This window comes from Acipenser ruthenus, chromosome 15 (assembly GCF_902713425.1).
Source record: "Acipenser ruthenus chromosome 15, fAciRut3.2 maternal haplotype, whole genome shotgun sequence".
Classification (NCBI taxonomy): Eukaryota; Metazoa; Chordata; class Actinopteri; order Acipenseriformes; family Acipenseridae; genus Acipenser; species Acipenser ruthenus.
Genome location: NC_081203.1, coordinates 20,958,818 through 20,986,001, shown reverse-complemented (window position 1 = coordinate 20,986,001; position 27,184 = coordinate 20,958,818). Strand labels below are relative to the sequence as shown.

At 37.5% G+C, this 27,184-nt stretch overlaps 1 protein-coding gene across 1 annotated transcript; it reads left to right on the top strand.

Moving 5' to 3' along the window:
- LOC117422402 (rho GTPase-activating protein 11A-like) lies at positions 1 to 25,244 on the top strand. Its single transcript, XM_058987982.1, has 17 exons — positions 1 to 746; positions 2,605 to 2,675; positions 2,986 to 3,082; positions 3,324 to 3,580; positions 4,066 to 4,229; positions 5,201 to 5,347; positions 6,194 to 6,268; positions 7,306 to 7,467; positions 8,165 to 8,303; positions 8,906 to 9,014; positions 10,268 to 10,415; positions 10,765 to 12,320; positions 15,588 to 15,804; positions 20,664 to 20,813; positions 22,546 to 22,658; positions 24,217 to 24,270; positions 24,909 to 25,244. Exons 1-17 carry the CDS (start codon positions 615 to 617, stop codon positions 25,008 to 25,010), a joined length of 3,693 nt encoding a protein of 1,230 aa, XP_058843965.1. The 5' UTR covers positions 1 to 614; the 3' UTR covers positions 25,011 to 25,244.
- The last annotated feature ends 1,940 nt before the right edge of the window (positions 25,245 to 27,184 follow it).

Below are 27,184 nucleotides of genomic sequence, written 5' to 3'. Positions count from 1 at the left end.
TTGTTTTTTTATAGCACACTCTAAACAGGCTATCTGTTGACCACCTCGTGGCTAAGTGTTGGGGTCCTGATATTTGAACTGATGTTGTCCAATCAGAAGCGTGGAACGAAGAAAGCGCTGCAGTTTGAGGCGTTAGCAGGAAAGGTCTGAGAAATGGGATGATGGAGACAGGGACAGAAAGGAAAGATAGTTGTTAAATACATTATTACAAAGAAAAGAATGTAGAGGGTATGGAATGTACAACGAATAGTGTAAAAAATATTGATTAGAAGCAAATGTAAACGAAAGTGATAAAAAAAAGTAGGGGCGGGGGACCAGGAAAGATCGCAAGCAAGTGAGACAGGGTTTTTTGAAAGTGAAAAGGGCTTGTGTAAGTTGTTGATTGTTGTTTGTGTGTATTGGGGGCTGCCGCAGAGTGTAGCCGGTACGAGGTGTTATATTTCATTAAAACTCGAGAGACGGGGATAGTGATAAGAAAGAAGACGAGAGACAGAAAAGTTCAGAGGCAGGAAGGGGTTTAAACGAGTGAGGATCGGATCTGATCGGTTTGGCAGAGGAGAGCTCACATACACACTGTTACTAGTACTATTTAAGTAAACTGTTCAGCTTCAAGAATGAAGAAGGTGTCGGATAAGAATGTAATGCGTTTGGCAATAGTACAGCAGCTGCGGGGTTTCGGGATAAAAATAAAAAACTGGAATAAAAACAAGAGTGCCAGCAGCAGCAAACTGACAGGATGCAGCGGGGTAAGTGAAGGCTATTTAAACATAGTGTGATATAACTAGAGAACGCATATCTACATTTAAGTATTGACTCACGTTTCGCCTTGGTTGAAATGTTTTTTTTTTCTTTTTCTTCTTGACTCAAATTGTTCAGTAGTCTGTGGCAGTTTCACTGTGTGTAAGGCGACAGGCATGCATTAACTTGTTACTTACGTTGCATGCATGTTTTCACACACACACAAAAAAAGCTTTTTATTGACTTGCTATAAAGTTCACCAAAATTGGCAAGTTTTATGTCTGTGTCTTCATAGACTGATTCTTTCTGGATGATCTAGACATCTAGGAAAGGGTAACGGGTTTTTCCAGTACAATGTGTGTATTTTTTGTGTAACTTAAGAAAGTAAATATAGAACCCATAATTTAAGTCTGCATTGTATAACGTATTATATGTTTTGATTATGCTTGATCAAGTCATACTTTCCTGGAGCTATTCATACTTCACGTTCACAGTCCAGAAAATCGCTACTGTATATGCAGCTTTTTGATAAAACCTTACTTGTGTATTAAATTGAAGTGTTAAATATTAAACCTTCCATCCTTTCTTCAACTAGACACAGCTGGTATGTTATGTTTCGAATCTATTTTTCTATACTGGCTGTTGCAGTTAATGTGAGTGCTCCCTACACAATGGAAGAACAGAATTTCAACATTTTCACCCTCAGTGTGTCACGAGTCAACAGCTAACTGCATTATGATTATTAGTTTAATATGTATGACCTTGCACACAGTGAAACGGTCACATTTCAAATACAGTAAAAACTACTGCATTTCTATTTGAACACTGTCTGTTTGTATACTTGTCTTGAACATCGATGTTTTGCCAAGTTTCTGAAAGGATAGAATCCTGCACAGTTTGGGGTATCTAACTACAGTATTCAATATTGAGTCTGTTAGAACTGCGTAAACATTTCCACAGTTTAAGTTTTTAAAATATTTAACTAAGCCTAGTGGAGATTGATTAGTTTGACATAACATTTTTACGATTGAATTAAATCACAGTAAAGTCTAATAAAATATACTGTGCATGTTTGTAATTTGTATTATTTTTGTATAAACTTGTGACACGCTACATTAATTTTATAAAATGTTTTAATTCAACAGAATTGAAGTGTAGAATGTCAACCTACTATCAACCAGGTTGTTATGAAACTATTAGCCAGTGCTTTGGTTTGTCTAGTTCTGGAGAAAGTGATTTTTATGATCTATGATCAGTTAGCCTAAATACGATACTGAATGTTTTGGACATTGAAGGAAGCAAAAGCTTGCCTATGGCTATGCAAAATATATTTAACGGTTTTCTTAACTTAAATATTCGGAGGGATTTTTTCAACATGTTCTGTCTGGTCTGGACAGTGGAAATATGTGCACAACTATTCTTTGGAATTCTTTTCTTTCCCCCCTCCTATGTACCTCTCTCACAAACACAAACGCCATGTCAATGCTCTCTCCCACAGTAGAGGTTGTAATTATTAATTGTCCAATTAAATCATGTGGAACACTTGCTAGAATGTATTAATGAACACATCACAGCAACTCCTGCTGGAAATGCATATCCCTGCCAGATTTATAGTAAGGAGTGGACATGGTGGACCATGTCATACTTTAGAGTTGTGGCTATATCTAGATAACTGCTGGCTCAATTGTGATGAAACTTGAAAAGGACATTCTGATTGATAATATTGCCATAATGAATTTTCAATTTTAGTGAATAGCATTTCTTCCACAACTGGATTGTGGTGCCAATGACAGGTTGAATCAGTACAGTTTCTATCACTTGTGTGATTGCCATATATTAATATGTGTTGTATTCCCTCCTCATCAGGGGAAGATATTTGGGACGTCTTTACAGGCTTTACCACAGCAGAACCTGGCTGATTATGGGACAGTTCCTTGGTATGCTATTTTCCTCATTCCTTTGATCTAATCCAAATGGAATGCTTATGGTTAAACCTTCATTTGGGAACAGTCTTTTACACTTTAATATGCAAATAAAGTTTTTTGTTAACATGTTTGGAAGCTCTCTAAATGTTATCTAATTGTATTGTCTGTAAAATAAACTATTCTCACTAAAAACTATGAATCTATTGACTCCTCAGAAGTCTTAGCGTTCTTATTAAGATATGTGTACAATACATGTCAATTGTACACTATCAATTTAAATGTTAAAGTGCAAATCTTAATTGAAAAACACTTTGTTTTTTAGCTTTCTGGTTGATGCCTGTGAAAATCTCACGCAGCATATCGATACCGAGGGACTGTTTAGAAAATCTGGGTCCGTTGTTCGACTTAAAGCATTAAAGGTAATATGCAGTGAAGAACAGCGCATAAAGCATTTAGTAGAAACTTCCCAAATCACTCGTAGATGTTTAATGTTTTTAATAACCCAATGAGTGAAGATAAACATTTTCTTTTTACACCTTCTGCATCATGCTATTTCTAGCAAATCAAAGACCTGTGACTCCCTGTGGTTATTTAGTTTGTGCACTAGACTTTAGATGCAATTACTTGAATGAAACAAAGATATTGCTTATTCCTCTGCAGGTCAAGCTGGATCAAGGTGAGGACTGTATATCCTCAGCACCCCCGTGTGATGTTGCTGGTCTTCTCAAGCAGTTTTTCAGGGAGCTACCAGAACCAGTCATTCCCACTGACCTACACGAAGCTTTCTTTAAAGCACAGCAACTGCCAACCCAGGAGGAGCAGAGCACCGCTACTGTCCTGCTGTCCTGCATGCTCCCTGAGAGAACTACAAATGCTCTGCGCTACTTTTTTAACTTTTTGAAAAATGTTTCCCAAAGGTTGGTGAACTTCTTTTTTTTTAACCTTCCTGTATTTAACTTTTTTCTTTTTTGACACTAACATAGTTAAATGACAAGTCACAGATCAGCCGTGCTCATGGATTTTGCTAAAATATCTTGCTGCTACAGCAGATTGGATGGGTGTAATTGTTAGTCATAGCATGCAAGATCTCCTATGAATTAAAGACTTCAGCAAGTGACTATTAATTGTTTAATCATGCTTGAAGTTCATTAATCGATGCATTTTTGAATGAAACTGTAAATTGTGTAATGTTACACCTAACCGGTTGACACTTACCCTTTGAAAAAAGACAGACTTCTCTAATGGCTGATCTCACAGACAAAATGTAGCCAAGAATAGATTGAGGCCAATATCTAGAAGGAGATTGCACTACCTGCCACAAGATGGTTATTGTAATGGCATAAAAGAGCGTTTCCGCATTAGTTAGGCTATTAAGCTTATTATTTTTGTTATGATTTCTTAGGTCAGCTGAGAATAAGATGGACAGCACTAATCTGGCTGTAATATTCGCTCCAAACTTTCTGCATTCGAGTGATGGAAATGAAAAGATGACGTCAAATACAGAAAAGCGTCTGAAGCTGCAGGCAGCTGCAGTGCGCAGTTTTATTGAAAATGCACAACACTTTGGTAAGAGTCATAATTAGGCATCATCACGAGGGGAGCTTCTATGTTTTTGTGAACCTACTGATACTACTTCTCAAACAATTTGTTGTCTTCATATTATTATAGAAACTCCTTGAGCAAAGGCTACCCTTCACCTTGGCCTAAAATGGGGGGTCTTGTGACTTTTTTTAGTTAATGGATGAGTACTGGCTTCATAACCATGCATCTATCAGTTGCACAGACCACACAATTTGAGATTGTCTGTACAACTGGAACACTGCTATATTAAATGATTAAGTTAGTTGTCCAGTAAATTGTTTTTTTTTTTTAAATAAAAATTCTTATTTAGATATAAACATATCTATTTTGCTTCATGTTTTTGAACCATTCATTCCAGGCATGGAAATAAGACTCCTATTGCATAGAAGTTTCACCCATCCCAGGTTTCTCTATGAGCATGAGTTGTCTTATTAAACTCCTAGTAAAACCAGGGATGAATTAAAATACTATGCAATTGGAGTCTTATTGGAGGCAGTCTGATATGCTTTTCCCCTTACATTGTGCCCTAGGGAGGTTTTGTTTTTGTTCCATAGTTTGCTTAAATGTGTCGCCCAAAGTGATGAAGGCCAAAAAGTGATGTGATGAATGCTTGTCTCATTCACTACAATTAGTTCCCTCCATATTTTTACCTGGTGCTTGTAGTGCCTTATAACTCAATTTGGGGTTCATTTATATTACACTGAATATGTACACATTGAAAACAGTGACCATTTAAAAATAATAATTAGGCAATTTAAAAAGATCATGGTTTCTGAATTGAGGATAAAGGAGGAGGAAATTCATGACTAATTCTGCTCTCGCTATAAAATTAACTTCTCTTCCTTGCCCTGTAAATATTCTGTATTAAGAAGATTGGAAAGTGTGCAGTTATACTAAGTCATTTGCTTGGGTTGCCAAGCCATTGAATAACTGTGGTGGTACTTTCCTTTTTTGAGGTTGTGTGCCGGATTTTATCATGAGCAAGATTCCTGCAATGTTGGGAGTTGATGCTGGTGGTTCCACTCCGTCGCTGGAAAGTTCAGAGGACGGAGAGAGTGAATTGTCAGAAGGAGTCAAAAGAAGGAGAAGGCGCAGTGTTGGAGGTGAGAACAGGTTGGACTTATGTCTTGAAAATGGATATGTGGTTAAGGTCACTAGTAATGTGCGCTCAGGGTAACATTATCTAGCTGTCTGTATGTACTGTTATGTATTTTGGGATTACAAGCCTTTTGTTAAATTGCAAGTTAGTCATAGTTAGGGTTAGACTCTTTCTTTTAAACTTCAGAATATTCAGTCAAATAAATCTTGGAAGTACAGGGGTTGGAGAAAGTTGACCCATTAATATGTTGCACATACACAGTACACAGCTGTAATTATATACGTCAACTTCAACTTCTTAATAGGAAAATGTACATTTTTGTGGCTGTAACTTTACAATGCTGCCGCACTGCCAAAGTCTCATATCTCAGACCATTTGAAGTAGTGACGTCATATAAGCGGGGCTATGCACTGTACTGTATGCTAAATGTGTTGGTGACCATGCTGTGGTTGTGATGTTGAGTTCCTCGGCCACAGAGGCAGTACATTTTCAAATGGCTGGTTTCACAGACCCTAATTAGCACTAATCTTGGACTACTTAATGTTACTTGAGGTAAGTTGAAAAGCTGTGCTAATCGGGGTCTGTGAAACCAGTCATTTGAGTTGGACAGAACCATTGTTTACAAACAATTCAGGCGGTAAATCTGCATTTACTAGATTAGGTTAAGCATGTAAACTTTTTGTCACCTTGTGCGACGTGTACGTGCAAAGCCTGGGTGCCAAAAAGCTTGTCCACTTTACATTGTACTGCACTGATTACACAAATAAAACACTTTTGTAACAGTCAAATCCCTATTTTTAAAGTAGAAGTTCAGAAACCTGATAGATTGGCTTGATATCTTGCATTCCAGATATGGTTAATGGAGCGCTGCATAAGTTTAAATCTAATAGAACACCCACAAGTACTCCCTTGCCAGAAGGATCAGGTAGGTGTGTAGGTCTAGGCATTTGCATCCTCTAATAAAGATGTAATATATCCCTTCTAAAGGTCAAAATATTTTGTATTGTGACCAAACACACCCATCGGGTAAAACCTAAATTAAACTGTACACTAATTTTCAAATTTACACCCTGGTGTGTGTTACAGCTGTGTTACAGCTAGAGTCAGGAATTAGAAATTATACTATACATTTTTACTGTAACAATTTCGGGTGCTCGGTTTTTAAAAGCCTGATAATCCTTCAAATAAGAATAGGTCTTCAGATCGGTTTGCCTTTTAAAAGGGATATTTCATTAACAGCTTGCAGTGTAAATACAGTTTTTTAGTATGAGCTGCTTTTCATTTTCCTTGTGTGGCTGCTTCATGCTTCATGCAGTGATGTCTTGATTGGATTACTCAAGCACTAGAGTGTAATCTGGAAATACCACAGTTAAGTGGATGATAAAAAAATATATATATACATTTTTAACCAAGGTTTAAAACAATTCATACAAAAACATTTTCTTGCAGTAGAGAATCCAGATTACCAGCACTTGTAAATGGACCTTTTCAATTCTCATATCTAATCAAAGAAACTGCAGCTGTGTACTAACAATGTACTGCCAGGGATAGCTCATATTTTTGTATCTGTTTGTGCTTTGATGTGAAGTACTTTTTGATTGCTGTTTTATTTTATCTACAGAAGCTATACTGCATTGACATTGTATAATAACAGATAACCGTTACTGTTGAACAGGATTGATAGCTGCATTTTTCTACTTGTTTTGCTAATCACCTCCGCCTGTTCAGTTCTGCATTATGAATTGTATAACAAAATATTATTTTTATGATGTGCTGTGAAATAAGACCAGTTCATGGCTTCGGAGAGTGTTCATCCTGAGGAGGGGGGGTCCTCTCTCTCCTCTCTCTCTCTCTGTCTGTCTGTCTGTCTGTGTGTGTCTCTCTCTCTCTCTCTCTCTGTCTGTCTGTGAGATTGCAGTTGCATATTAAGTTTACTCATAAACATATCAATTGTTCTTGCAGTCACTCCTGTGATTGTAACTCCAAGTTCTAAACGGAAGCTACTGACTGACTCTGCTCAAAGTTTGGGGTTTTCAAGCAAGAAAAGAAGATCTTTGAAACACAACCTTGCATTAGAATTTCTTCCAAATAAACTGTTTGGTAGTGGTTCTACACCTGCCTCAAGTAAGTGTTAGTCCTGTACCATTTTAAGGACTGTGGTAATATTACACAGTGTAGTTCAAAAGGAAATCTGAAGTAAAGGCTAGCTAAGGTTGCTTAAATTGCTAATTATATGCTGGACAACGCTTACTGCAGACTAGCAAATGACTTAGGCTGATGCTTTTACCTTGTGTATAGCAATCCTACTATTTACTTATGAGTATAAAATGAAATCATAAGCATTTGGGTGCTTATGGTCCTGTTTCTGTTCCAATAGCCAGGTGCAGTATAAGGTGTTGCATCTGACAAGTTTGTCAGTAGTTTTAGTGCCAGGACACACGTTTGGATATTGAAATAAACTTGTAGTCAGGCAAAAAAACAAGGAGTATCAAATGTATGGGTTTGAAACTTGCACTAGCCCTGCTCCCAGTCCTGGGTATTGGAACTAACCTCAATAAAGTGTAACATTTTAATAAGCATGTCCCAGGGGTCTGGTCATTCAGGTTCCTGTTAACATGTTACTCCCCTATTTCTGCATGAACTCCAAATGCTTATTTTTCATAGTATTGCAGTGTAATTTGACATCTGCAATAAGTACTTGTGTATACAGTATTTACCTTAACTAATTCAGCAGAACATTCCAAAACTATATTCTATTGCAGTTTGTTTCTTATTGCTAGATGTTGGAAGGTTGACATGATTCACGTTCTTTTCATTTCAGACCAGTTAAATGACACAAGTCCCAGTATATCTCTAGAGTCTTCACATGGCACTCTTACCCCTTCTGCAAGAAGTGGTAGACTGGCAGCCAGCTCTGCAAAAAGAAAAAGTAAAAGATTTGAGAGCAAAAAAGTTAACAGGTAACACTAAATGAGCACATGGTAATTGTTTTCACATCGCACACATGGTCTTATGGTGGTCCTCCCAAACACAAACAACTTTATCTTGCATTTCTAAAATAACTTTAACTGTGTAGTGATTTTATAGCAATGCTTTTTCATTGTATTTTCTGAAAGGAAGAAAAATCAGCAAATGTTACAAAACCATTAAGGCACACTTAAACCACCTTGAATTTTGTTTTAGTTGTTTTGCTAACTTTGCAATGGAGTAAAATGCATTAAAAAAAAAAAAGTGCAGTGGCGAAGCGGTTCTCCAGGGTTTAAACTTTAGACAGTTCATTTCTGGTTCAAAAAGGCTGAGAAACACTTAGAGGTTGGAATACTACAGTGCTGTTATGGTCACCTGTCATTTTAAATGAAATGTATTGATGGTTATTTGACCTAATGTAAAAGCAGACCTTTTTATTGCTGCAAATGGTTGAAATAACTTTGTTTTGCAGTACTGAACCCTTTCTGTATTTGTTTTGGCAACTCAAAGCTTTAACCGTTGGTGTATCGCGTTCTGTTTCGTGTGTGATCTGTCAGCTGCTGCTAACCACTTCCCCTACTGTATTGCTCTCCAGAGTGGAATCTGGAAAAGCAGGATGCTTTTCTCCAAGAGTCAACAGAAAAGAGGTAGTGCGCAAGTCTCTGCGTCTCCGGTTAAGTCTTGGAAAGAGCAGCAGAGATTCTGTAAGTTAATGTTTTAGTCCTTGACTCTTCTTCTGATTCTTCTAAACATCAAGCTTCCATCAGAAGCTTTCAAGATAGTCTTGTTATACATATGTAACCTATACTTATGTGGATTTAAACTAATTATGACTTTTAATGAAATGTTGAAGTTCTTTATATTAGTACTTGGCACAATTATTTTCAAACATCAGTATTTCTATAACATTGTTTATTGTAAAAATACAATGAAATGTTAACCACATTGTTTTAAGCATGCATGCAACTTTTCAAAAAATGTTATGAGAGGGAATGATGGAAAATGTTGGACCTCATCAGTCTGTAAAAATATGGACTTTGCCCTGCAACTACATTGGATAAGCTTTTGAAGCAGCTCATTTGCACAAATCTATTGACTTTGGACTATATAAAAAAAATATCTACGATGGACATTCTAGCAGTTGAACTTGACAGCCCTCACTGGCTTTGATGTGAAATGCTTGTCTGCTATATGGACTTAAGTCAAGCAATGTATAACAACACTCACCAAGTCGTTTGTGTTCCTTCATCAGCTCAAAAATTACTTTTATTTTACACTCTACATGCAAAAGTGATGTATCCTTACAGCAAGACTTACCTGTGCTTGTATACAGAAAAGTGCCTTTAAATTATACTAAAACCATAACTAATCCAAAGAAACAATGTTAGTCATCTTTAGCTAAATAACCTGTTATGCGTTAATGTTTTTTTATATGTAAAAAAAAAAAAAATTATATATAATTTCTGTGACGTTTCCATTCCCCACTGTTTAAAATGTATTCCTTTTTGTCTGGTTTGTCTCCACCATGACTTGCCTCTAGGAATTGTATAGTCTAAATAAGGATAATGTAATTAACTATGGTGCTAAAAAAAATCCTAGGAGAAATTAATTTATAATGTAGGAAAAAAAACCACTTTAATGGAATTAAGTCTTACTGTTGGTGAACTTGTTTGCACTTTAATATCGTTTTTATGAATGTTTTCTGGATTGTTTGTATATGTACATGTATTGTTGTATAAACATTTTAGTTGTCAATACATCATATATATATTGTTTATCTTCAATAAATTGCTAATTCATTTGAATTAGTTACTGGTTAATTCAGATGCTGAAAAGTCTACCTCCTTATTTGAGATTTCTGATGTATATTATACAGTAGTTTTAGAAAATTGGAAACTGCAGATCCTTTGTGTTTGATGGCTAGTTAGACATAAACGAGATGCCTTTATTTCTGCAGAATGTCTTGTCAAATGCATTTCCGACGGCTAAAGGATCTGAAAACATTGGCTGGCGTCTTGCCACTCAAGAAACTAACATCAGTTTTGGGTCGTCAAAAGAAGCTACCTTTAGTCCTGTTGTAAGAAGGAACACATTCGCAAGAAAGGGTATGTGTCTAATCAGCTTAAAGTAGTAAGAATTGGTCAAATTGTGTTGTGTATGCAAAGTTTTATATATGCATTTTGAGATGTAACTATAACAATCTAAGTAAAGGAGACAACCATTTCAGCTAATGCATTTATCAGTGTAGTTTGTATCTTGACTTTGAATGCCAAATTTAACATTATGCAGCAGTGAACAATAAATTTAGCTTAAATTTTCAGATGTGAACTACTAAATATAAAACTGCTTTAGCACAAGTGAGAGCTTGTGAGTATAATGATATACATTTTACTTGTGTTTATAAAATCGTCTATCCTTTTAAATCAACATTTTTGTTTTATTTTATTTTTTTAGGTTCCAAGTACATCAGTAAATCTGAAGAAAATCTGCTCACCCCCCAGTCTGACACGAGTGCACATCGTATCTCCTGGAATGGAACCAGCCATGAAGAGTCCCAGGACTCGAACTCTGAGACCCCAATGGGCAGATATCTCAACAACTTCTCTTCAGAGCCTGCCTTAGTAGCTAGAAAGCCTCCTGTCATTGCAAGTGTTCCTAGGAGCCTCTGTCCAGGCTATAGAACCGATAGCCCTCACAGTAATGAATCTTTTGCTGAGGATGAAAATAACTTGAGTGAATCAACCTTGCTTAAGATCAAAAGGGCCTTCACTGAATCCGGTAGTGACCTGCGTTCACTAATAGGTGACAGCAGTTCCTCAATGGATGATTTCTTGAAAGAAAGAAATAACTTTGTGAAGGAAGAAGATACAAATGAGCCATTGTTGATTTCCAGAAATTCAAGTGATGTGAAGGAGACATGTTTAGGCACATCGCCTCAAAAACAAATGGTTCACCAACAGATTGAAGACTTGTCTTTTGTACAAAGAAATATTGTCACGTCATCTCCTGTAAAGACAAATGCCAATGTATGTCACGTAGAAGAGCCACAATCTCCACAGAAACCAGTAGACCAAGTTCCATTTAAGTTAAATGGTACTAATGATAGTGACACTGTTGCTTATGAGGTGGAAAGCATAAAGGACAGCTGCCCTTTGGAAGCTCTTGGTGACTTGAACAGTCACTCTGCAGCAAACGTTACCACAGCAGCTAACCAGTCACAGCACCATGTTTCCAAACTCGTGGTTCAGTTGCAAAAAATAATAGAACCATCTGTTTGTGAGGCTTCGGAATACATTCAACCAACTGAAAGTGCAAGAACACTGGAACAGAGTCCACATGCAAGAAGATCTGTTGAGAGTTCACCAATGCTCATCTCTGACACCTCTGAATACAAGTTCCGGGTGGCTGATCACATTCAAAGGTTTAATGTACTTTCTTTGAATAGCCCAAAACCAAACAATGTTAAGTCCCCTCTTAAATTTAAACGCACCCCAGTGCGCCAGTCTGTCAGGAGAATAAATTCGCTACTAGGAGTTCGGAGACCAGTAGAGGGCAACAACAGTCCATCAAAGATTGGCTCTCCAATGGTAAAATCAGTGAGTCATGAAAGTGGCCTATCCTTATTTGCTGAAAAAAGCCTGCCTAACTTTGAGGAACCAGCACACTGCATAAATGTTCCAGGAGACAAATGTGGTGATAAAGGGCCTTGCCAGAATACATCCACAAATTGTACTGTTACCTCATTGAAACCCCAAATTTACAAAGTTACAACCCGCTTCCACCACCAGACCAGGCATTCTGCTCTTGGTGACGTGACCAATCAGGTAGCACCAAAAGCAAATAATCCAATTGTAAACGAGAATAGAGTTTTCACTGGCAAAGCGCAGGTGAAACCAGACAAATCTGTCTTGCTTGAGATGGCAGAAAAGGAAAAGCGTCGTTACAGAGGCTCGCCAAAAAATCCATTGCCAGCAAACAAGCTGTTATCGGCCACTAAACCTATAGATCTGTAATAAAGTACTGTAAAATAAACCTGCGTTGTGTGCGCTTGAGCACCTATTTTGGTTAAATGTTGTCCACCAAGAACAACTTCTACATTTGTTTACATTGTTTAAGATTAAATTATTTTCTTGTTAATACTGTACTCTTGCACGGTTCGGGGTGTTTTGTGCAACTCCAGTCTTAATAGTTCAGTGTTGAAGGACTAGAAGGTTTTTGATTGAGCTGTAATGTGGCTGCAATTGGGTAGTAGGTTATGTAAGCAGAGGCTAACTCTGTTTCATTAGTGAGCCATACCTTTTTTGAAAATGAGCTTTACCATTGTAATGTGGTGAGACTTATGTTACCTGATTGGTAGACTAACCCATATAAAACTATTTATCTTAATCAGGCATGGTATTGTAAATTGATGAGGACAATGTAGGGCAGCAGTAGTAATTCACAGTTAAGGGTCAGATTCCCTGAACTTGTTTTAGAATGGGAGATTTTATAATTTATGAAAATAGATACTGGTAATTGGCTGAAGAGCAATATGTTATGTCATAAACTGAACCACAGTTAATTTGGTTGATTTTTTCTTTTACTAAGGTATATATGTAATGTCTTAAGTGCTTTTAATTGTTTTTTTTTTTAAGTTTAAGTTTTTTTTTTGGTGGGGGGGGGGGGGGGGGGGTAGGAGAATTTTACAGACTGTAAGAAAAATGTTTTGAGTGACCAAAAACAAATGTTTGGTGCTCAACTTAAAATGATGCAAAACTTGCAATAAAATCTGTATGCAATACTGATTTAACCTATGAGTGGTGGTAATAATTTATAATCGCACATGCAAGCCCTCATACTTAAAGATGAAAGGAAAACATGACATTGATAGTTGCTACACATTTAACTGTGGTAACACTGCAGTATACCTAAACAATGTGACTGACCACCATGCTCACTGAGGAAGGCAGGCATGATAAAGTTCAGTATTATACATTGACTGGGTTCAACTGAGTCAAAGTACTTGGTCTTCAGCTGCCTTTAAAATATTGCTGGCTGTCTACTGATCTTGACAAGGAAGAGGGCTGTTTATTCTCATGGAGCAGAAATTCCCATGGTGAGTTTTAGATGTTTCAGACATCAGCTTTCAAGTAAAGAAATTGACCTGGGAATCGTTTAGGAAAGCATGTGTGTGTATTTTCTTCAGGATTCCCTGCCCCCAGTTTGGGACCTCTGTTCTAGCTGACTCCTCCTTGAGTACATTACATAATAAAGCTGGTGGATCTTCTAAGCATTACTCTGAGATGCATTCAGATTCTACATAAAAGAAGTGCTTCTGCAGGTGACCATATTGTCAGAATACTAATGAACTGACCTTTTCACCAGTGGTCTCGGGAGGTTTATATTTTTATCTGTACAGAGAGATTGTATTGAACTATAACATTAAAAACAATCTGGTAATCTTGTATGCACAGTCCTCTAACCCTGCTCTTAATCACAATAGAAACGGTCTTGCTGCAGTTTTTGTGTGTTGTAATTCATTTTTATAGGGACACCCAGCACGTTAATATACAGCATAATAACCTGCTCTGCATCATCTTTGGCTTGTACAAAGAGTAATGCTTTGTGAACATAGATGAATCTGAAAGGCATTGTATGCTCTTACTTGTTTTTTTCTTCATTCCAGTATTTTCTTATTGATGTATATGGATGGTTACAGGAAGTGAACTCTACCCTCAAGTGTGATGACCAAGGAAACCAAAGCAGAGGCTTTCTCCCAGATCAATAACTTTCCTTACAATGCACTCTGCCAGTGGCAGTGAGGATTTCACAAATCACATGCCCATATCTGTCCTCCCTGTGCTTAATGCAGTAATACTCCAATACTATCTAAACAAGTACCAGTGATGAACACAACTGAATTACACTATGGAAGGTTAAGTACATTGCACTGTATATAAAGAAGCTATTGCATAACTGAGTCAGATACAAGGCAAGTCAAAATCATGACAACACAGCACCTGGTGTTTCTGAATTATCTTTTAGCTTGTTTGTACATGGTCTCTTTATTGTGTATCTTGTTTATTGTGTTTTTTTTCCCCAGCATATGCAAATATTTAAAATACCACTAGTTTTGGCGCATGGCGTGATTGTAGCTAAGCTATTGCCGGAGTAGGTTTGAACTGCATCACAACTATAGTGCTCTTTGAAATATCTGCATAAATACAAGCTTGGAACCAAATATTCTTTCAACTAATGCCACAACTGGAGTAAAGAAGGCACGAAACAAACCTACATAGTAAGCTGAAGGGTTGCAATACACGCAGGTAGTTGACGTTTTTGATTAAGCAATCGAAGCTAAATTATTTCTAGCATATCGTTTTTTTTTTTGTTTTTTTTTAAAATTTTTTTTACAGAAAACATAAAATATACAAAATGCCAACTAAGTTAGACTGCAGCTGATCATTGGCGTTTTACCGTTATATCAAAGAAATAAGTGAGTCTGCGTCTTTATTACAGCCCTTAGCAGCAGAAACACCTGTACCCAGAGTAGATCGATGCTGCTGTTGTCTTTGCGCAAGGACCAATCAAACTGCTTCTGATGTCACCGAGCGCTGCAGCCTTAGTAACAGCATAAATTATTCACACTAAACCACAGGCAACATTGCTGCAGAAAGAACAGTCCTTGTCTCAATCATTTCTGCAACCTGTTCTTCGGTAAGTGCATCTTAATTCAACGTTTCTAGAGTAAACATTGCATTCAATCTATGTGCACAATGTAACGACAAAAAGGTGTGTTTTTTTGCCATAATGATTCCAATTTTGGGCCATTTGAATGTTCTTTCCTTTTAATTAAAATGTACCTCCCGGATCAGTTCTATGATGCTGCGTAGTGAGACTGTATAGAGGTTATGACGTTAAAGGAAGTAATTAAACACAACGCATCCTGTTTAAATATGGATTTTATATGAAATAAACATATGCGTTTAAAAAAAATTGAAAATATCCTACAAACGAGCTTCTGAAAATACCATCCAAAAATTAAATTTTACATATGTTGTTTATCAAGGGGATGGATTTCATTTCACATCAATTGTATGCAGCAGTTACATTATGAGGTAAAGGGTCTGTGTTCATCTGGCAACATAACCCCAATGTTAAAGATGCCTGTAGCACTACAGTACATTTCCAACTGCAAGAAATATTTTTATGAACCATTTTTAGGAACAGCTCATTTTTAAGATGGTAACCCACAGTGGTCTCTGTGTGACTGATCAAGTTGTGTGTTACCACTCCAGGCCACCATGACTGTCCTCCTCCAGCATGCTGTGTTTCTGATGGTGTGTGGTGGGGCTCTGGTCTTCTGTCACAGCCCCAGGACTCCTGACCAGGTGTCTGAAGCTGACATCCAGCGCCTGCTGCATGGAGTCATGGAGCAGCTGGGCATCGCCAGGCCGCGGGTGGAGTACCCAGCTCACCAGGCTACTAACCTGGTGGGACCACAGAGCATCGAAGGTACTGATTCACTGCACATCAGCACTGCAGGAAACTGAATTCAAATGAAAGTGTGAAACAATATCCCCTTCACTCACTCACTGCATAAGTGTACCATGTTAAATGTCCTATCCATGTATCTATTTTATAATACATATATGGGTTCAATGTTATGGCAGGGCAACTCCATAGCGTTCACACAAACTGCTTTCAGATTTCTAAAAAATTTAATAAAAACTGTATGACCGAAGGAGATATTGTCCACAAGGCAGAGCTATGGTATGGTGTCTGTATGACAAAGAGGAGAATACAATTCCCCCCCACGCCACACACAGACACTATAGCAGCTTCAGCTCCCACCCAGAACAGAAAGCATGTTTATTTGGTGCTGATGACAAGCTGATTGAGTCCACATGTAGACAGTTTATTTAGCCTATGTTTTATTGATGTGTTCATTTTATTCATTGTATATTTTGGCTGAAGTTGATAAGAAAAGTACTCCTGTCATGTAATTTCATTATCGTTATTGATTGAAAAGCCACTGCTCTTGACGCATTAGGATGTGATTTATATGTTACCACAGCTGCCAGTGCCACTGTCCGTAATGTTATCTTGTTAATTTTATGTTAGGGGTCTGGAACACATTGGGTGTCATTTTTGACATGCAGGGTAAGATGGGAGTCGAACTGCGCAGCTTACCACACTGTTCATTTGTGAATTGCACGGACTCTAAAAAGCTTAGGATTGCAAATTTGTGAACCATTTCCTTCGTTGGCGCTTTCACACTTGGTTCGTTTGGGCAGATTGATGCGTATTGCGGTTCGGTTCACATGGGGATGTTGTGAAACTGAATGCACATCAAACAAAGTAAACAGATCACTACTACTAAAGCTGCTAGCAACTTCATATCATCAGTGTTATATAAATCCTCTGGATCTTCACAGTGACCTTTGACATAACACAGCTTCCATAATCACACAGTGGCTGCTGTTTATAAACACAGTACAGTTTGAATTATTGTCTTAGTTTGGTACACAGCTGCATTCTTTGATTTTCTTTAAGCTCCATTACCAGTGTAAAAATTAACCCTTTCACTGCCACATTGTTGCTACAGATTACATACATTGACTAGGGCTGCCATTGCATAGCAGTTTCACCCATTCCAGGTTTTACTATGAGCTTAATTAGCCACAGTGTGTAAGTAACATGCTTAGTCCTATTAAACTCATAGTAAACCCAGGAATGGATCAAACTGCTATGCAATGGAAGTCTTATTTCCATCCCTGCATTGACATAGGTTTGTTGTTGTGTTAATCATAGTCTTTGTAGTTGGTACACAGCTCTCATTAGAGTTCTGTTACACGGGTGTCCAATAGAAATTGAGCATTTCTCTGACACATTTCTCATCAGTGATTTTTTTCACATATTTTACTTTGTTTACAAACCATTTGATCAGATATTATATTCCCCTTACATCATGCCCCATCCTCCCATGTCATACTACAGTGTTTATCATTTCCATTTTTACATTAAAATATACATGCTGACAAAACCATTCCAGTCACTCTTACCTAACAGAGAAACAATATTAAACAATTTCAGAAGCGCTTGAAATTTGAAAGCTACCCAGTCTGTTGCCTCAATCAAAAGGCCTTGCTGGTTTATTGTTGACTTGGTAGGATATCTATTTCCTTGGTAACAGAGACTGACTGTCAAGCAGCTAACAAAGGGTACAATTTAGTGCTTTTGAAAACCTAATCATGCAAACAAACATATGGCAGGTGTTGAAGCTACAGGCTTTCCTTTTTAGCTTGGTTACCAACAGCATGGATTAATACTTGTTAAATTGCTTTGGTAATTATATTGTTTATACAGTACAAAAAATGTTGTGATTCTCTAGTGTTGCGAAGGATACAAATATTTAATTGTGGTAGTCCAGATGCAGCATTAAACACACTAGGGCTTCAACAGTGTATAATGTAGTGTCTTGTTCAGCGTGATTGTTTTAAAATGTAGGGCGTATGGGATAGCTGGAAATGATGTTATACTGAATCTACTGTAGATATGTAGCATTCTGCTTGGCAAAACAGTTTCCTCAAATGTATAGCACTGCTGACAACTGGATTCAATGTATCTGCATAATTACCAATATCGCTGACCTTGAGGAAATTCGACAACTAATCCTCAGTTCAGCTGTGAATAAAGAAAAAGGTTTTGTTTGACTAGATTGTGTGCATGCAGACTGGGAGCTCCTCTGGTCTCTGGCTTTGTGGAGACCACCACAGATGTACTTTGCACGGCCAGGACAAGAGACAGCAGTCACCAGGTAAGCAAGTAGCTGCAAGGAAGCAGTCTGTCTGGCGTCGGTGCCCACACATTGTGAGTGAAAGCTGGCTGGGATACAGGGCGACTTAGAAGAAATGACTCACTTGGGTCGAGGTGTCCTTTCAAAGTTCCTGCTACCAAAGTCTCACTAAGCCTCTGTCTTACAGTAATAGCTAAGGGATTGAAACCCTTTCTTACACCATTAGCATGGCAAACTTCCAATAATATAGTGGAGCGGTCTATATATGTGTCAGAGAACTACTGTCAAGAGATCCTGTGACACAAATGGGAGAAGGATGTTCTTTATCGTGGCTAGAGAGGTAAATTCTGTCTAAGGGATTTAGTTTATGGTTATGTACTTTTACATGCCACTGATGATTTAATTTTGTATTTTTATTTTCATAAGACATACTGCAGGCAATCCTGATTTCAGCATTATAATCACACTTCTTTTTACAGCTCATTACAAGAAGTATTCAGGAATACACTTTAGGCTTGTATGTCAACTAGTTCTGCATTAACTTGTTAAAGCCATTATATTACTCTGCAAGGTCTTCATCACATTGCATCCACAACCATAGTGACGGAGAGCGACTGCATTCTGAAGTACACAATTACACACACTGACACTTAACAGAAGGAATGACTGTGTCTTAATGCATACACGCACGCACACACATAGTGTTGGAAAGTAATACGCTACAGTAATCTGATTACATTTTTCAGTAACTTGTAACTGATGGTTCCTTCTTTGGACAGGTAATGAAATGTGGTAACAGATTACATATTCTGATAATACAGGGTTACTTTTCGTTACATTTAAAAAAGGGACTACAGCTGATGGATAAAGTGGAAATCAGAAAGCGCTTCAGCAGTGCAGGTCAAACCTTACATGTCACATGAACACGCTTTTCATATCATCTTGCTAGAAAATGGCCTCAGAGGAGGGAACGAGTGGGTTTAATAGCTGGATCTTCAAAGAAAGAAGATTTGGAGCTGCAGCCTGACCAAACCAGTCTTGAGAAGTGACTATTTCTAACTTTAAAAGTAAAGTAACTTCCCCAACACTGCACATAAAGCAGAGAAAGGAAGGAATGATCTTGCTGTATAAGCAGTTATTGAGAGAAGACACATATTGCTAGAGTATAACAGTATATTGAAACACTTCAAAACTTCCACTAGATGTGTGTATGCACTAACACAGACATTCCTCAATAGAAATCCGATGAAAATGTTATAAACAGAGTTCCTGCAACATTTTAAAACCTGGGGAAATCTTAAAAAAGAAAGCATTTACAGCTACTTGCCACAAGGGGGCAGAAGAGGAAAGCAAATTATATTGCTCATCAAACAATATACCAGATTAAAATACTGGAATTTATTAACAGAATCATTGGTATATGTCTTATATAAATGGCATGCTCTAGTTTGACTTTCTTTGGATTAAATAATGGAATACAAATGTGGTAGTGCAGGTGCAGTTCTTGACGCATACAGAGTGGATTACATATATTATTAGACTTTATTTGACTTTTCAAAAGACAACCTTACAACTAGGACTAATGGAGGCTGAACAACCATCTCACACCCTTTAACTAACTAAGTTCACAACTGATTCATCATTATAACCCTGATGAAGGCATTCGCTGAAATGTTTGTCCACTGATATGTGAACTCTGTGTAGAGGAATTAGTTCATGGCTTCTCTGTGGCAACAGACTAGATGTGTGTTAATCTTACTTTACTGTAAAAAAAAACAAAAAAAAAACAGCGTCTCTCTGTAGTTTTCATTAGATTTCTTAAACTATTCCGACAAGCAGATGCCTTTTCTGTTGGGCTACAGAAAATGAATTGGCTTTATTTCTCTGTCAAACTTTTAACACGTTGGAGAAAAGGCTTTTCATTCTTTGCTAATATTTTAGGGATACTGTGAAAAACATGTTACTGGCTGTGCTGTTTGTGTGCTTTTAGATGTGCAAAGAATAGCAGAATGGATTTGTTCAAGATTACATCTATTAAATTGTAATGCAATTTTGTTTTATTATTGTGTTATATTACTTCTGTACTGTTGGCCTGGCTAGCCATATTCAGCTCTTTATTTTGAAATAGTTCATGTCTTGGCAGTTTCTTTACCCTTTGATCAGACATTTGGATGCATTTTTGGCAGATTTACTTACAGTTTAACTTCCTGAAACCCAGAAAATTGATATTTACCCCAAACATCCTTAGTGAGTTTAAATTTTAAACTTGGAGTTTTCTCTAGCTGCTGCCATATGTTAAGCACTACATCTAGTGTTTTCTATTGAAATAAATTATAAACCTAAAGGTTTGATACACTCTGCCAAAAAAAAATTGCTTTTTGTTTATACAGTCTGTAGTTCTTTGGAGAACAGTATTCAATATTTTTGTTTGATTTAATATAGTTTGAATACACATTGCCACATGATTTCATGCACAATCTAACCCAGCCCTTTTAAACCATACCCAAATGATTATTCCCCCGCACCTGGCTCCAATCAATTTACATTGTGAAATGTTCTTCTTTGCATCCACTAGGTGGAGCTCACGAGGGGCTGCAGCACCTAGGTCCCTATGGAAATATTCCCAACATTGTGGCAGAGCTGACTGGTGATAACATTCCCAAGGACTTCAGTGAGGACCAGGGCTACCCCAATCCACCAAATCCCTGCCCTCTTGGAAAAACAGGTATTTTTTTATTTTTAAAAAAATTTAAAACAATACACACACCTTACATAAACAGCTGTAGCAACACATGGGAACACAATAAAATAAAAAGGTCCTTATGTACCCCTTAAGATACTGACTTCATATTTGCAGGATTGTATAAACCCTGCATGCTAAGTGTGTTCTTCACATTGACATAACATATTGTCATATTGGTAAAGACTTTGAGATATTGTCTTAATGGTTGGCTGTATTCAGTTAAGTACTTTTACCGGTGTTACAGTTTATTTTACTGTGTGGTCCAGTGGTTAAAGAAAAGGGCTTGTAACCAGGAGGTCCCCGGTTCAAATCCTACCTCAGCCACAGACTCATTGTGTGACCCTGAGCAAGTCACTTAACCTCCTTGTGCTCCCTTTCGGGTGAGACGTAATTGTAAGTGACTCTGCAGCTGATGCATAGTTCACACACCCTAGTCTCTGTAAGTCGCCTTGGATAAAGGCGTCTGCTAAATAAACAAATAATAAAAAAATAATGCCCCCAGGGATGCTTTGTTTTTGTTCACATAAGCTCCCGTTTCCAGTTTCCGTTTTGATCATTATTTGTCAGGCTTACAAACCAGCAAACCAGCTTCTGAAAAAAAAGACTAATTAATACTGATAGTGGTGGGGAATCATTGTAGCGTTGAATTAGAGCCTATGCAGCACATGCATAATGTAAAACTATAAAATAAAAATATATACGGTTTAAAGCCCCATTAGTACATATTTCACAGTTTGGACGATTTACTTTTTGGAACATTTCCTCCATTATTATCCTACTGCCGTTGGTATATAAAATGCTTGAGATAATTAACAACATTTGAAACTTAAGAAAAAATCTTCCTGTTGCACAGCTAAAACTCATTTTGGAAGGCTTAAAGCATTTCTTGTAAAAGTACTAAAAAAAAAAAAAGATTAAACATTTTCTGGTATAACCCAGTGTGTGGGCCTGACAATGCAAATTACTAATTTTTCTCAAGCCACAGTTAGGTGGGACAACAATCCTACATTGGTGGACAAGAAAGTCACTGTCAGACAGCATCTCATTAATCTTTGATTCGCATCAATAGCAGTCACTGGTTTGGGCCAGAAAGGGTGCTTGGGATGCGTCCAGTTGGCAAGGTCTGATCGTGTTGGGAGATCTGAACCTGGCCATATCCCCGGGTGAACCCACAGTCATTGGATTAATACGCACCTAGAGAAATAAAAATGTAGAGGTCTGTAATGACTGTGAACATGGGACTTCTAAAACTCCACAGTTGGAAAGGTTTAAATTTTAATTTCCTTGGATAAAGTCCTATGACTTCAGCACCTAAAAGTGATTTGGTACTACACTTGTGAAAGATTACTGTGTGTTAGTACAATCTATCATACATATGACAGCCTATGTTTCAGGCAGATTAAAATATGTCAGTTTTATCTTTAATTTATTCTTTTTTCTAGCCATTTTAAAAATCTAATGTCACCTCCCCACAGCAGCTCATTCCCCTCTTTTCATCTGTCAAACCTCCAAACCTGAGCAGCTGATGTTACCAAGCTGCTGGGAAATAGCTGCCTGGTTTCTGGAGGCCCAGACCAGTAGGGGTCACCAAAGACCAATGAGGCCAAGCCAGATCATTTTTATTTTGCATATAATGTATACAGTAACTCCCTTTGTCTTAACGCTGTGCTGATATCTGTGATTGTGACTGCTGTGTCTTGTCTTGGGAACACAGCTGTGGACGGATGTCTGGAGAACTCCCCTGACACGGCCGAGTTCAGCAGAGAGTACCAACTCCAACAGCACCGGTTTGACCCGGAGCATGACTACCCAGCACTGGGCAAGTGGGTGAGTGCTTTGATGTTCACTGGTTGACCCACTGCTTTAGAACTTTGAAACTCTTCTGTGCTTCAGTGAAGTCCCTTTGAAGGTACAGCATTTAAACCAGCCTGGGCCAGAGTAACTTTCTCTATATGTTGCAATGAGACGTCTGACCATATCTTTTGATTGTATATTAAAAGAGAAGGCGTTGGTTTTTGGGTGGTGTTTTCCAGGTTCACACAGAAAACACCACCTGGTACAAATACTTCCCAGTGCTGGAGCTCAGTTCAACTCCAGTGGTCTCGCTGCAGTCAGATCTTGTGACCTGACTCACCACCGCAAACCACACTGAAGATTATGCCTCTCTATAGTTTTTGTATGGCTTATTTCCATTGGCCCTTATTGATCTTGTAGATTCAAACGACATGTAAAATGCATAAGGTATATAACCTTGAGAAAATGTTGGTTTTAGTAATAAAAGTGATGATTTGGGGGGTAATCTAAAGAGCACGGTTTGATTTCTCTACTTTGATGTGACATGTATTATGTACCTTTTTACTACGTGTGATCTATACTTATTGATTCTCACTCTTGCTTGCTGTAAAATCTGCTATACATATGCACGCCATATAAGTCCACTACTTGTTTGAAATAGTGCACTATGTGGAAACAGTTATACAAACTGTGGTAACACATTATTTTTTCTCAGCATAACATTCATTTCTGCCAAGACCTCATTTGGCACTTTTTAAAAGGTTTGCTGCATTAAAGCTTCAGAGATCAAATGAACATAAGAACATAAGAACGTTTACAAACGAGAGGAGGCCAGTCGGCCCATCTTGCTCGTTTGGTTGTTAGTAGCTTATTGATCCCAGAATCTCATCAAGCAGCTTCTTGAAGGATCCCAGGGTGTCAGCTTCAACAACATTACTGGGGAGTTGGTTCCAGACCCTCACAATTCTCTGTGTAAAAAAGTGCCTCCTATTTTCTGTTCTGAATGCCCCTTTTATCTAATCTCCATTTGTGACCCCTGGTTCTTGTTTCTTTTTTCAGGTCGAAAAAGTCCCCTGGGTCGACATTGTCAATACCTTTTAGAATTTTGAATGCTTGAATCAGATCACCGCGTAGTCTTCTTTGTTCAAGACTGAACAGATTCAGTTATTTTAGCCTGTCTGCACACGACATGCCTTTTAAACCCGGGATAATTCTGGTTGCTCTTCTTTGCACTCTTTCTAGAGCAGCAGTATCTTTTTTTAACCAGGTGACCAGAACTGAATGCAATATTCTAGGTGAGGTCTTACTAATGCATTGTAAAGTTTTAACATTACTTCCCTTGATTTGATCCCTTGAAATGCTTTCTTCCTAAATTGTATTTGTATAATTACTGATGACAATAAACACCCCAAAAGTGCAGCAAATTAAATTTATTTTTTATTTTTTATTAATAGCTACAATAATAGCAGATTCTTTGTGGTTTTCCATGTATTCATTATGGATCCGTGCCAAACCAAGCTCTTACATTCAACAATGAGATCTATAACAATCTGACAATCTGATTATCAACTTTTGTTTTTATCTTTTGTAGAACAAGGCACTTCTTTATGAGAAGATGAAGGGCGGATCAAAGAGACGCAAGAGGGTAATTTTGTTTCTTTACTAGGAGTTCCATTGCTTTACATACAGGCTTTATCGAGGATACAAACCATTATATTTAGTTAGAAGACAACGTTTTGGAACCTTTTCAAGTAGTAGCACCTTCCAGTATATACCAGCCTGAACACACTCTGCATGAGTCTACAAGGTGCTGGAAGGTCATCTGAGTTATGTTCCAAAGCCTGCATTGGAGATTGGGGAGGGGGGGTGGTCATCTTGTGCTGAGAATTCTGTCAAGTTCATCCAACAAGATGGAGATTGGGTCAGGGTATGCCAATAATCTATGGCTATTATACACGGGTGTCCTTGTAGATCTGCTTGCAATTCATTTATTTTACTGACTTGGATGGGTATAACCAGGATCCAAGAATCCTTTTCATAGTGTTGAGGCGCTCAGTGGGGTCACCACACACCTTGCTTGGCCTTTCGTCTGAACTCTGTCCAATTTAGACTTTAGGGAACTAGCTAACATTTCAAATCCATTATACCTCCAGTGTGACACTGTATAAGCAGTGTAGTTCTGAAGTGGGTTTACATGCGTCAAGGTGTAACTTTTGTGTGCCTGTAAAAGGTAGATGGTTGTAACGCTTGCTAAATTGAACGATTTTCTCCATAACTTTTCAGAGCGTGAATCCGTACTTGATGGGGCAAAGACTGGACAATGTGGTGGCAAAGAAATCCGTTCCACACTTCTCTGAAGAAGACACTAGCAATAATAAGAACTAAACCAAGCACCTGCTGTTATTTATTAATCATATTGCCATATTGAGGTTATAGCATTAGAAAATATGATTTGGAATTATGGATATAAAGCGGACGTGCATGCTTAATTTGTGTTTCTGACAACTACGGAGAAAACAGCAGTGTTCAGTTATTTTTAGCAATTGCTTAGTTGACACTAAATAATATTTGTATGTAGTGGCTAACCGAAATAGTAAAGAATAAATCTGTTTCAGTGCACTTTCCCAAGTAAATGTGTGTGCTTTGTTGTAACTATGTTAACCCTTTCATGCATAGCGACCTTGTGGGGACAAATAGCAAAACTCTCTTCTCATCTTTATATTGGGACATATGGAAGATGCAAATCCATGATCCCCCACCCCACCTAGCTATTTTCAATATTTCTTCCAGAAATACTTAATGAAAAATGTATCTGATGCCGGATTTTCTACCTTACTATATTCTCACAGATGAAGAGGTCTTCCACACTGAGTGTATGACGCCCACATGTCGGATAAGCACGTTGTTCCTTAGCACCTTGTGTTACCTACAGCTCTGTTCTGGAGTGCCACTGTGTGCCAGCAATGCGATTCTTCACAGAGGGCAGTCAATGCAGTTAACCATATGCTGAACACATGGGAACATTAAAAATATAAGAGGGCTTTCAAAGATTATAGACAGGAGCACCGTCAATAGATGATTGACGGTTTAAAAAAAAAAAAAAAAGTGTCCAGATTTGTCCTAAGGACAAACAGTAAGAAACACTTTTTGCTATACTTTATATTGAATTATACAGATTTGGTTTGAGCAAGTGGGAGCAAAGAGAAAAGGAAAAGCGAGTTCCTGCAACTACTAAAATTATACACAAGATTATGTAATATAGTAAACAGAAATGTATATTAGTTTAATTAAAATAGCAAGCAGACCTACTTGTGTGTTGTGTTTTTTTTTTTGTTTTTTTTTTTTAATGTGTATTATTGTAGAGAGTAATAAATTTGGTAAAGCATAGGTAAACACTGTAAAGCCCAGACAGGTATGGTAAAACATATAGGCCTAAACGACCATGGCAAACCATGGTAAACTACGATAAATGCGTACTATAACCGTAAACAAAGCATGGGAAAACTGCAAAATTACATACAAATTTACCATGGTAAACTTTTATAAGGGTTTGATCTATTTTATTTTAATTAGTGTAACAAGCTAATGTCTATTCATTTTAATTACCCAATTAGTAATCAGCATTCTGATACAAGTAAAATGCTGGTTTCTGATTGGAAGAACGCAATTGGCTGGGTCAGTATTATTTTTATAATAAATACAAAGCCATTTTTAAAGACTTTTTTCCTTTATACTGTGTAGTACATAAACTAGGAACTGCATACATCTTTATAAAGAAAGAAACAGATGGCTACATTTTGACATGACGTCAGTATTGAAAGGCATTCTGCTTATGCCATAAACTGCAGCCAAGTATATTTAAAACGTGCCAAAGAAATCCCGACCAGACAGGAACCCCGCCGCCCAATCAGTGTTCTGTAAAACACAATTTAATTGAAAAGCCTCCTTAATAATGTTGGCTTTCATTCAACCAGCACGGATGTTTTCTAATTCTGTTGAAATATTATTAATAATTTAGTTTATTAGTAAGTTAGGATACAAGATAGCGGTCAGACTGGGGTTCGTTTGATATAATGTACTATTTAAGTTGTACCACTGGGGCTGTTTTGTGTTTTTTATTTTTATTTTTACAATTTTAGGTGTATGCGTATTGAATTTTATGTAACCGTTATTAATTAATTTAGAAACCTAAATTCAAATTAAACAAATATTCATGTCATTAAAAAAGAAACATTTAACGTTTTCATGGAATAAACGTACATTTAGCAGTGCAAGGGTATATAAAGAATTCTCCCCCATAATGTAAGATGCCCAGGAGGCTGTGTGGTCCAGTGGTTAAAGACAAGGGCTTGTAACCAGGAGGTCCCCGGTTCAAAAACTGACTTGTGTGACCCTGAGCTTTTCATTTAATTTTCTTGTGCTCTGTCTTTCTGGTGAGACGTAGTTTTGAGTTACTGCAGCTGATGCATAGTTCACATACCCTAGTCTCTGTACGGCGCCTTGGATAAAGGCGTCTGCCAAATAAACTAATAATAATAATAATAATAATAATAATAATA